Source organism: Octopus bimaculoides, chromosome 5, assembly GCF_046866305.1.
Source record: "Octopus bimaculoides isolate indiv1 chromosome 5, ASM4686630v1, whole genome shotgun sequence".
NCBI lineage: Eukaryota > Metazoa > Mollusca > Cephalopoda > Octopoda > Octopodidae > Octopus > Octopus bimaculoides.
In genome coordinates this window covers 98,949,605-98,961,024 of record NC_142932.1, presented here as the reverse complement: position 1 = coordinate 98,961,024, position 11,420 = coordinate 98,949,605, and the positions used below count along the sequence as shown (strand labels likewise).

Sequence of the window (11,420 nt, the reverse complement as noted above, 5' to 3'; positions counted from 1 at the left end):
TGGCACAAGGCCAGTAATTCTGGGAGTGGTGGGTAAGTCAATTACATTGACCCCTGGTGCTTAACTGGTACTTATTTTATCAACCCTAAAAGGATGAAAGGCAAAGTCAACCTCAGTGGAATTTGAACTCAAAACGTAAATGATATACCACTAAGCATTTTGCCTAGCATGCTACACAAACTAGAAAATATTGAGAACTGTTAACTGGAGACATTACATCACTAGCTGTGAATATCTTTTGAGGAAAATATACGGGCAAAATGCTGAAGGTGGGAAAAAAAAGACCAAGCAATATTGAAATGTCAAAAAAATATAATTGACAAATGAAATGAGAAATCAAGGAAGAAAACTGAAAAATGAAATGTTTTTTATTGATTGATTTCAGATACTTCAATACCAATTAGATGAGAAGGAATGCAGAAAGGATTTATCCAAAGAGTGTCTGGCATAAACATAAGACTATTCAAAGGTTTAGGAAAACCTTGGCTATAATCTTCCATTTTTTGAAATTTTCTAGAGATAGCATCATCCTCTTCTCCTGGATGTTTAACTGTTTCTTGTGACCTACTAAAACCTGCTACATCTCCAACTAAGTCAGCTGAACTTGCTTTATCTATCTGAAGTGAGTACTTAGAAGTTGTGTCCATCTCTTTTGACTGGGAAGCCTTTTCATTATCATCAGCAGGAGTGGTTTTCCTAGAATTTTCCTCTGAATCAGTTGCTAAGGTTGGTTCTTCCTTATTTTCCCACAAAGGTTTCATTGTGGGGTCAGCTAGACTAACTACGATTGGATTTAATTTCACCACAGTAGCTTTGGTACCATCGGGTAATAGTTCATCAATATGTTGAATTTCATAAATCACAGTACTGTTTTTATCAGTTTCCTCCTTCAATACATGTTTCAGTTTAGGCTTTTTGACAACTCTGTTGCGTTTTGTCAGCAATTGATGAAGAAGTTCTTGTTGTTTTCCTCGTTTTCGTTCAGGCTCTAGTAACTTTTTTCTAGCTGACTCAGATAGATCTGCTGTATCAAGGTATTGAAAATCTGAAATTCAGAATCAATAACACAAGCCAATAAACAGTAGTGATTATACAACTACAACAGGAAATTTCAATAATAATCAAATCTAACATTGGCACAAGATTACATATATTAGTAAAGGAGGGCTACTGTATATTAAATGATCCCAAAGTAAGCCTGGCATTTACTGTACCAATCATGTCACAAAGAAATAACAGACAAATTCATGATGTGATTAGCACTAAATATATAAAGTGAATGAAACTAAATACTTTAACCTTTTTGACACCAATCCACCTGAGACCACCCCCAGTTCTAAGATACAAACTTGGTGTTTTAAAGTGATTTAAGTTAAAATCTTCCATCAAAATTTCATGTTAATTTATGTTCCAAACAAAGATTAATAAGCTCCAATCACTCACTGCACTCTCTCTCTCTCTCTCTCTCTCTCTCTCTCTCTCTCTCTCTCTCTCTCTCTCACACACACACACACACACACACATACACACACACACACACACAAGTATACACACAAAACATTATTCATTGTTGTATGAGTACTACATATTTAGGTGGAAATTGTGAACTGAAGATAATATCCGTAGTTTCCAAATCTTCAACTAAATCTTAAATTAAAAGTGACTTGATATTGAGAGTAACTTGAATCTAACCAAGTAAAAACTAAGTCATACCCACCATTCTCTAAAGCCTTCTGTATCTGCTGCTTGCTTGGGCCTTCATGCTTTCCAGTCAATGCATCATATTTCCATAGTAACATCTTTTTATGTGCTTCAAGATTGGAAACAGACAGCTTACACAACATTGTTTCAAGAAGTTCTAGGATGACAGCAGATTCTAGAGGAAAAGAAGAATTTAAATATAAGTATACAGACAGGGAAACAGATAATCAGAAAAAATGTATAATTCATCATTATGATCATTTAGCATCCATTTTCCATGCTAGCATGAGTAAAATGGTTTGACTGGGACTGATGAGCCAGAGAGCTGCATCAGGCTCCCATCTGTTTCAGCTTGGTTTTTTATGACTGGATGCCCCTCCTAATGCCAACTACTTCACAGTGTATACTGTGTACCTTTTATGCGTCACCAGCATGAGTACCTTTTACATGTCACCAGCAAGGGTGCCTTTTGAATAAATAAATAAATAAATAAAAACAGGCCTATAAGCTTTTCATTTCATTTCATTTGTTATTTATTTCACTTTATGCAACAATTTTATCTCCAATTTCCCACAGATCAGATGCTTTCTCAAAATCATACATTTCACTGTACACACACACACACACGCACACACACAACACACACACACACACACACAACACACACACACATATATATATATAGTACCATTTCTGTATTTTCATCCTTGTTTTCATATACATTCGCTTGCTTTCTTCCAAAGAATCTAGTGCTCTTAGCTGTGAACCAGTGTACTCTATAAGTAGACAGCTCTATTATGTTGTGATCCGAGACCAATGTCGGTGTCACTTTCACATCATGAATGATGTCCATATTATATATATACATAATATATATATATATATATATATACATAATATATGTATATAATACATAATATATGTAATATATATATATACATAATATATGTAATATACATAATATATGTAATATATATATATATATATATATATATATATATATATATATATATATATAATTATGTGTGCAATTATAACATGCGTTTTCTCCAATCCTTAAATTCTTATATATATATATATATATATTTTTTTTTTTTTTTTTTTTTTTAAGTTTCAGCTTAGAGCTGCGGCCATGCTGATGCACCACCGTGTTGCTACACTGTTATTACAGGGAGCCTCTTACAATATGTGGCACTTGGTGAAGAATGGAGTTTGATTTAGCAACCCTCATTTGCACCTCCTGCCACGAGGTAGGTTCATCTGGGACTCTCGATAGGAAGAGGTCCAGCTTTGATTTAAAAACTCCTACATCTACTTTGTGCAGATTCCTCAGGCTCTTTGGGAGAATATTAAAAAGCTGTGGGCCTCTGAATCCTAAGCTGTTGCAGTAACTGGTCCTGAAGCGCGATGGCATTGCTGGGATCTTTGGCACTATGCAGTGTCGTCCCGTTCTGGCATTGGTGTAGCTTTCAATGCCAAAATTTGGCACAATTCCTTCCAGGATCTTCCAGATGTATATTACTGCATACCTCTCCCACCTTCTCTCCAGGGAGTAGAGTCTTAGCTGTTTCAGCCTTTCCCAGTAGCTGAGCAGTTGCAAAGAGACAATCTTCTTTGTGAATCTCCTCTGGATTGCTTCAAGGTCTGCTGTTAATTTCAGACTGGTGGGTGACCACAGCTGTGAGCAGTAATCCAGGCGGCTGAGGACGAATGTCCTCCAGAGGATCATCATGGTTTCCTTATCTCTGGTTCTGAATGTTCTCAGGATCCATCCAGCCAATTGTCTGCACTTTGTTGCCATTCTGGTAATGTGCACTTGGAAAGAGGTATCATCACTCATGTCGATACCCAGGTCTCTCACTGATTTAGGCTCTGGGATTGAAATTCCCTGTGGACCAGTGTACTCTGTAAGTTTCATATTCAGTTTTGGACGTTGGTAGCGCAGGGCTTGGAATTTTTCAGCATTAAACTGCATATTATTGTCCTCAGCCCATCTGTAAACTGAGTCCAATTCCTGCTGCAGGTGTGCAACATCGCTGGAGTTCTGTATTTTCTGCGAGACTTTTGTATCGTCTGCGTAGCTTGCAAGAGTGGCTATCCGGGCACTTGAAGGCATATCTGAGAGAGCGACTATAAAAAGCAATGGTCCCAAAACAGTGCCCTGTGGAACACCGCTCATTATTTGTGTTTTCATAGAGGTGGCTCCATTAGCCATTACTGCCTGACTTCTATCTTTCAGAAAGTCATGTAACCACTCTCCAAGTTTTCCAGCTATGCCAAGATCACGCAGTTTGTGGCATATCACACCATGATCCACTTTGTCAAAAGCTTTTGCAAAATCAAGGTATATTACGTCCACATTTGAGTTGTTGAGTAACTGCCTCAACACCCAGTCGTAATGTTGTAAGAGCTGGGTCAGGCAGCTCTTATATATATATATGTACATAATATAGCAATAAGAAAATGGAGAATATGCGGTATCCATCGACTTGCAGACAGTGTATTCCGTATACATGATATATATGATATATATATATATATATATATATATATATATATATATATATACACACATAATTATATATATATATACATAATATAATATACATATACACATAATATATATATATACATAATATATATATCATCATCATCATGATCGTCATCGTTTAACGTCCGCTTTCCATGCTAGCATGGGTTGGACGATTTGACTGAGGACTGGTGCAACCGGATGGCTACACCAGGCTCCAATCTAATTTGGCAGAGTTTCTACAGCTGGATGCCCTTCCTATCGCCAACCACTCAGAGAGTGTAGTGGGTGCTTTTACGTGTCACCCGCACGAAAACGGCCACGCTCGAAATGGTGTCTTTTATGTGCCACCCGCACAAGAGCCAGTCCAGGGGCACTGGCAACGATCTCGCTCGAAAACCCTACAAGGCTAGTCAGGCGGTACTGGCAACGGTCACGCTCAGGATGGTACATCTTATATATATAATATATATAAATTAATACGTAATATATAATATATAATATATATATATATATATACATTATATATTTAATACGTAATATATATATAAAATATATATATACATAATATATATAAATATATATATATGATATATATAATACGTAACATATAATATATATATATATAAGATATATATATATATAAAATATATATATATATATATATATATGATATATATAATATGTAATATATAATATATATATATAAGATATATATGATATATATAATACATAATATATAATATATATATCTCTGAGTGGTTGGCGTTAGGAAGGGCATCCAGCTGTAGAAACTCTGCCAAATCAGACTGGAGCCTGGTGTTGCCATCCGGTTTCACCAGTCCTCAGTCAAATCGTCCAACCCATGCTAGCATGGAAAGCGGACGTTAAACGATGATGATGATGATGATGATATATATATATTTTTTTTTTAAATAAATATATAATATATATATACATGATATATATATATATATATATATATATATATATATATATATATATATAAAATAAATATATAATATATATATACATGATATATATATATATATATAAAATAAATATATAATATATATATACATGATATATATATATATATATAAAATAAATATATAATATATATATACATGATATATATATATATATATATATATATATGTATAACAATTACTGATATTCTATATTTTATATATTATATATGTAAGGCATAATGTCATATATGTATGTATATTGTCATAATTGTCCTTTTAGTAAATAAATCTATTGACATAATATGTCTATAAGTTGATGAACACCACCTATTAATCCCCTCCATTTTCTTATTGTTCCACATATACATATATATTTACATATATATATATATAAATATATATACACATAATATATGTATATACATAATAAATATATATATATATATATATATATATATATATATATATATATATATATATATATTAATAATTTAGAGAAGAACCACCAGGATGCAATCCAAACCATGAAGGAGATCAGACACCATCAAGAAAAACGTACTCTTCAAAATACTGATTTAAAAATCTATAAAATCCAAAAGAAAAGTTTAACCCATAAAATCTATAAAATATTAGATTAAAAATTTAATTCAGTTTAGTAAATTCATAAAAAAGAAAGTGAATAATAGACTACACGCGTTTCGTGGCCACATAATAGTGGAAAAGATCTGTGCAATTTACAATAAAATCCATTCACCTGTTTTCCAGTAATTTTACAGAGAAACAGAGAGACAAGCAACTACGATACCCTGCTTTCACTCACGCGCGCAGAGTAAGAATAACTGCACACAAGTATAACACATCCAAAAGAAAATGCCAACACATTAAACATACCTAAAGGTTTCAGTGGTGGTGCTGGTAATCCCATTAACATACATGCCAAATAATCATAAATGTCTTTGTAATTAACACTGTTTGTCTTCTCTGGATTTTTTGGAACTTCATTGTTACCAATCAGTGACATTAACTAAAAGAAAAACCATAAAAACCAATATTTTAGAAAGGCTTAGTATTTAACAAGTAGCTAATACATACTTGTTAAGTATAAAACCTGTGGTGTTTGATGTTAAGGGGGGAAATAAAGTAGTGACAGTAATGTCTTTCACAAAAGCTGTTAGCAACATAAAGAAGTGGTTCATACTAGAAATAGAAACAGGTTTGCAGGCTCAGTTTCAGAAAACTTACCACTTTCTAAGAAAACCTGTTAATTATAATAACTTATGTTATTAGCACAAGACTTCAATTTTACAGCAAAACATTTTATTTAATTGACCCAATACATGGATTATTTTAACAATTCTAGAAATAACATTATTTCCATCAAGATTTGGATTCAAGTGTGATAAAAAGTCACAAGTTCAACTACCACCCACAGTTGATTTTGTGTTCAACCCTATAGGGGCAGGGGCAAAAATACCAGTACTGTACTGACAGACTGTACAGTACTAGTACAACTTACTACATATCTTCTCTATAAACATGTGGCCTTGTGAAGAAGAATGGCATTACTTTGCCTTAAATTTTTTTCCAAACTTCACAAGACAGACAACAAAGAAGAGAAAATGATAGACTCTCCCATAGAAGACAATGTATGAGCGTTCAGCTTTTGCCAAATGACCTGCACAAATGATTTGTTAATAGTGATCAAATATTCATGCTGCACAATAGCTCACTCTCTCCATCAAATCAATGTTGTCTGAAGAGGTGCATGCTGTACATGTCAAGCGTCGAAGTGATTGTTAGAGCAATGTGAGATGAAGTGTTTTGCTCAAGAACACAACGCACTAACTGGTCTAGGAATTGAAATCACAACCACTAGAACATAAGTGCAACACCCTAACCACTAAGCAATTTCAAGAAAGATGTAAGTCGATTACATCAACCTCAGTGCTGAACTGGTACTTATTCTACTGACTTCAAAAGGATGAAAGACAAAGTTGACCTCAGCAGAATAAGAACTCAGAATGTAGAGATGGAAGAAATACTGCTAAGCATTAGGTCTAATGTGTAATGATTCTGCCAGCTCGCAGCCTTATTATGATTATTATTATTATTATTATTATTATATTTTTAAAAAAAGGATTGACGTAACTCTTCACGAAGGTAAATAGTCAAAACGAAGAGCGCGATTTTAGATGTTTTATTTTTTGAACAACATTTCGACAGAACGTCTGTCTTTCTAAGTTCAAACCAAAAGGTGATTGAAAATTCTAAATTTCAGAAACCAAATGTAAACTATGAACGTGAGTAATCAGCGTCCATACGTTGATAGAATCAACGTATGGACGCTGATTACTCACGTTCATAGTTTACGTTTGGTTTCTGAAATTTTGAATTTTCAATCACCTTTTGGTTTGAACTTAGAAAGACAGACGTTCTGTCGAAATGTTATTATTATTATTAATAATAAGTTCAATTTCCACCAAAGTCGACTTTGCTTTCATCTTTTCAGGATTGATAAATTAAGTACCAGTTGAGTACTGGGGTCAATATAATTGACTATCTTCCTCCCCCAAATTTCACGCCTTGTGCCTATAGTAGAAAGGAGTGTTAATATTATTATAATTAATAATAATAACAATAATAATCCTTTCTCCTATAGGCACAAGGCCTGAAGTTTTGTGGGGAGGGAACTAGTCAATTACAATGATCCCCAGTGCACAACTGGTATTTATTTCATTGAACCTTAAAGGATGGAAAGCAAAGTTGACCTCAGTGGAAATTGAACTCAGAACATAAAGACAGATGAAATGCTAAGCATTTTGTCCAGTGTGTTAACAATTCTGCCAGCTTGCTGCCTTAATAATAACAGTAATAATAATTTCAAATTTTGTCACAAGGGCAGCAATTTTGGGGGAGAGGATGAGTCAATTACATCGACCCCCAATGTTCAACTGGTACTTATTTTATTGACCCCAAAAGGATGAAATGCAAAGTTGACCCCGATGGAATTTGAACTCAGAACATGAAGACAGGTAAACTGCCACTAAGCATTTTATCCAGCATGCTAACAATTCTGCCTCAATAATAATAACAGTAGTAGTAGTAATAATAATAATAAAATTCTTTAAAATGGTGCTGATCCTGCCTGCCACTTTTGTGATGCAACCAGACAAACAATTGACCACCTCAAATGAGCATATTAATTGCTATGGTAAACTTGGTCAATATTTACACTGGATCATATACCATAAGTCTGGACATTTGAGAAGAACTGGTGAGGAATATAAGCCTGCCACATTAGTAGAAAATAACAATATCACCATCCTTTTGGACTTTAGTATTCAAACTGGTTGTGCTATTCAGGCCAATAGACAGGATATTGCGATAAAAACTCACACTGACAAAACACGTCTGCTCATAGGTATATTAATCCTAGCAGGCAGTAACACTTCTGTAAAAGCATTTGAGAAGTTAAGTAATTACAAGGACCTTGAAATAGAGACCTCAAAAATGTGGCATCTAAAAACAACAATTGTACCTGCGATCATAGCTTTGGGGACAATATTAAATGGCACGCTTAAACATCATCATCATTTAACATCCGTTGTCCATGCTGGTATGGGCTGGATGATGATCAAATATCAGGAAACTCAAAAGTATCAGAACTACAATAAATCATTCCCATGGGCACTACCCACATCCTGATTCTCTTAAAATGTTTTCAAAATTGAAATATTACAAACTTAACAGAATCTTAGTTCTCAGATTCTGGTCTTATTTCCCTACAATGAATCACTGCTAGTGATAAATAACGACCATAGCAAAACATCCTAATTGCTGTTACTTGGATCTCTGGGTGAGGCAAAGAACAGCTCATACAAAACAAAGCAACAACATAAATAAATTTAATTGATTAATTAATTAATTAATTAATTAATTAATTGTTAACAGCAACAACAATTCAAAACTAAAGAGTTACCTTTCCAATCATCAGAGAGGTGTTATCATGTGCTTTATCACCAATTATGTCATACATCAACTGTGACCAAAGCTGTAACAAAATCAAAAAAAAAAATGAATAGTGACACATATGGTTCAATTCTTTTTTAACTTTCTGAAAAATTATTATTATTATTATTTTTATTATTATTATTATTATTATTATTATCTAAAGCTACAACTGATTTTGGAAAACTTTCCCATTATTTGTGGGATGAACACAATGTCATCTGAAAACTAAAATAAGTGTTTACAAATCTTGTATTTTGAACACACTTTTGTATGGGGCAGAAGCATGAACTCCCTACTACAGACATATAAAGAAACTTGAAACATTACACATGTGCTGTTTGTGCAACATATGCAACATAAAATCCAATGCCAAAACCTTAGAAAAATGTGGTATTTCCAGTATGCAAAGCATGCTGCCGAGAATTCAGTGCAGATGAATAGGATACATTGTTCAAACGAAAAATGATCACATTCCAAAAATTCTTCTGTATGGCCAACAAATGGATGGATACCACGACAAAGGAAGACCTATCCTTAGATTTAAGGATAAGTTGAAGCAATCACTAAAATCTCTACAGCTTAACTTGACATCTTGGTAAAGTTATTGCCTAGATCAATGTCCCTATTGCAACTTCATAGCAAAATCCATACTTGAACTTGAATTACATTTATGCCTCCATCGCAAGTAAATGCAGCATCTTAGTGGGGTTTTTTCTTTTCTTTTCTACTACTCTCTTTAAGTCTTTTCCTTCAAACACTCATATGTCAAAAGTGACAGGAACAACCATCATTATAATAATACATAGCAGTTGAAAATCTAGTGAAGATAAAATGTTTGTTACTTACATTAATACAGTCAATATACTTGAACTCAGGATTGCAATTCTTAATTTCTAAAATAGAAATGAAAGACATTTTAAAATATGTAATTCTAGATAGATTTACCTAAAACAGAAAGGTTGGTTGTAGATGACATGCTTTCAGTTGAAAGTCTGTTTGATCAGAGCTGAACTGGGACTCAACAACAACACTGCTACTAAAAAATATTAAAAGTATTATATCACAAAGCTGTTATGTTTCAGTACTTCATTTATCATTAACCTATAAAAAAGGTTCAGATGACTGTATTGATTGAGTAGCAAACAATATGCTGAGAACTAAGTAACTACCATCTTATCAACACCATTGGTTTATGTCTGTAGCTAAGACACCTGGCATTCATATCACCCTGTCTATCTAATGCTAGAGGTTCAGCAGAGTAGGAACAAGTCACAGCTACTAACTACGATATTCATTCATTCAGTTTTACATTCATTTTTCCACACAAGCATGGGTTACAGAAATATATAACTGTGGCATTAGTTTACAGCCAGATGTCCTTCCTAGTACAAAGTTAGCAGTCAGTTTGCTCAGAGAGGAAATGACAAAGTCACTACTTATACTCAGTGATTTTCAGAGAACAACAAATGTAAACACACACACACGCACATTATCACCATCATCATCAATTTAATGTCCACGTTCCTATGCTCACATGAGTAGGATAGAATTTGTTAAGGCAGACTTTTTATCTGGATGCTCTTCCTGCAGCCAACACTAACTTATTTCCAACTAAAGCAAGATTTCTCTATGTCCAGACATGTTTTCATAGATTAGGAATAAAATGCACTGCTTGCATGACAGTGAAGCTTGCTTGCAACTATCACATGATGTCAAGACCAAGAGACAGTAAACACAAAAGAAATTGGTACTTACTTGTATATGATTCTCGGCTGTGGTGCAACCTCTTGATAAAACAATCAATCTAAAGAGAGGTAAAGTATATATAATAATACTAAAAAAAAGGTTAGAGTATTTATACTTCAAAAGTTAACTCATCAATTCATACTTCATAAAGTTTCATAATTTGTTAAAAGATTTTTAAGTCTGATTAAGCAAACACAGTGGAACACAGTCTGTTGAATGACTAGGAGTAACTAGTGCTCAAGATAATACTGCCCCTAAGAGAAGACCATGCAACATACCACAGGACACTATGGTTACAGTCACTGTTGTTTATCTCCCAGACCAACCCTAATCAAACAAACCTAGGATCAAAGATATTCAAGTCATAATTATTCCATCAAATACAGGTGCAGCTAGAAATATCATATTCAACATGTCCATACTTACATGGACATACTTACATGTCCATACTTAATCGGTTA

The 11,420-nt window shown here is 33.7% G+C and overlaps 1 protein-coding gene across 5 annotated transcripts in view; it reads right to left on the bottom strand.

Moving 5' to 3' along the window:
* Positions 1-350: 350 nt before the first annotated feature.
* The window catches only part of LOC106867865 (uncharacterized), a 50,662-nt gene continuing 39,592 nt past the window's right edge, over positions 351-11,420 (bottom strand). For all 5 annotated transcript variants that reach the window (XM_014912913.3, XM_089352749.1, XM_014912912.3 and 2 more), the window contains 6 exons: positions 10,969-11,017; positions 10,060-10,106; positions 9,182-9,253; positions 6,094-6,226; positions 1,718-1,876; positions 351-1,045 (listed from right to left, as the gene is read on the bottom strand). In XM_014912913.3, coding sequence (XP_014768399.1) covers positions 369-1,045; positions 1,718-1,876; positions 6,094-6,226; positions 9,182-9,253; positions 10,060-10,106; positions 10,969-11,017 — 1,137 coding nt within the window. In that variant the 3' untranslated portion in view covers positions 351-368. The remainder of the gene's footprint in view (positions 1,046-1,717; positions 1,877-6,093; positions 6,227-9,181; positions 9,254-10,059; positions 10,107-10,968; positions 11,018-11,420) is intronic.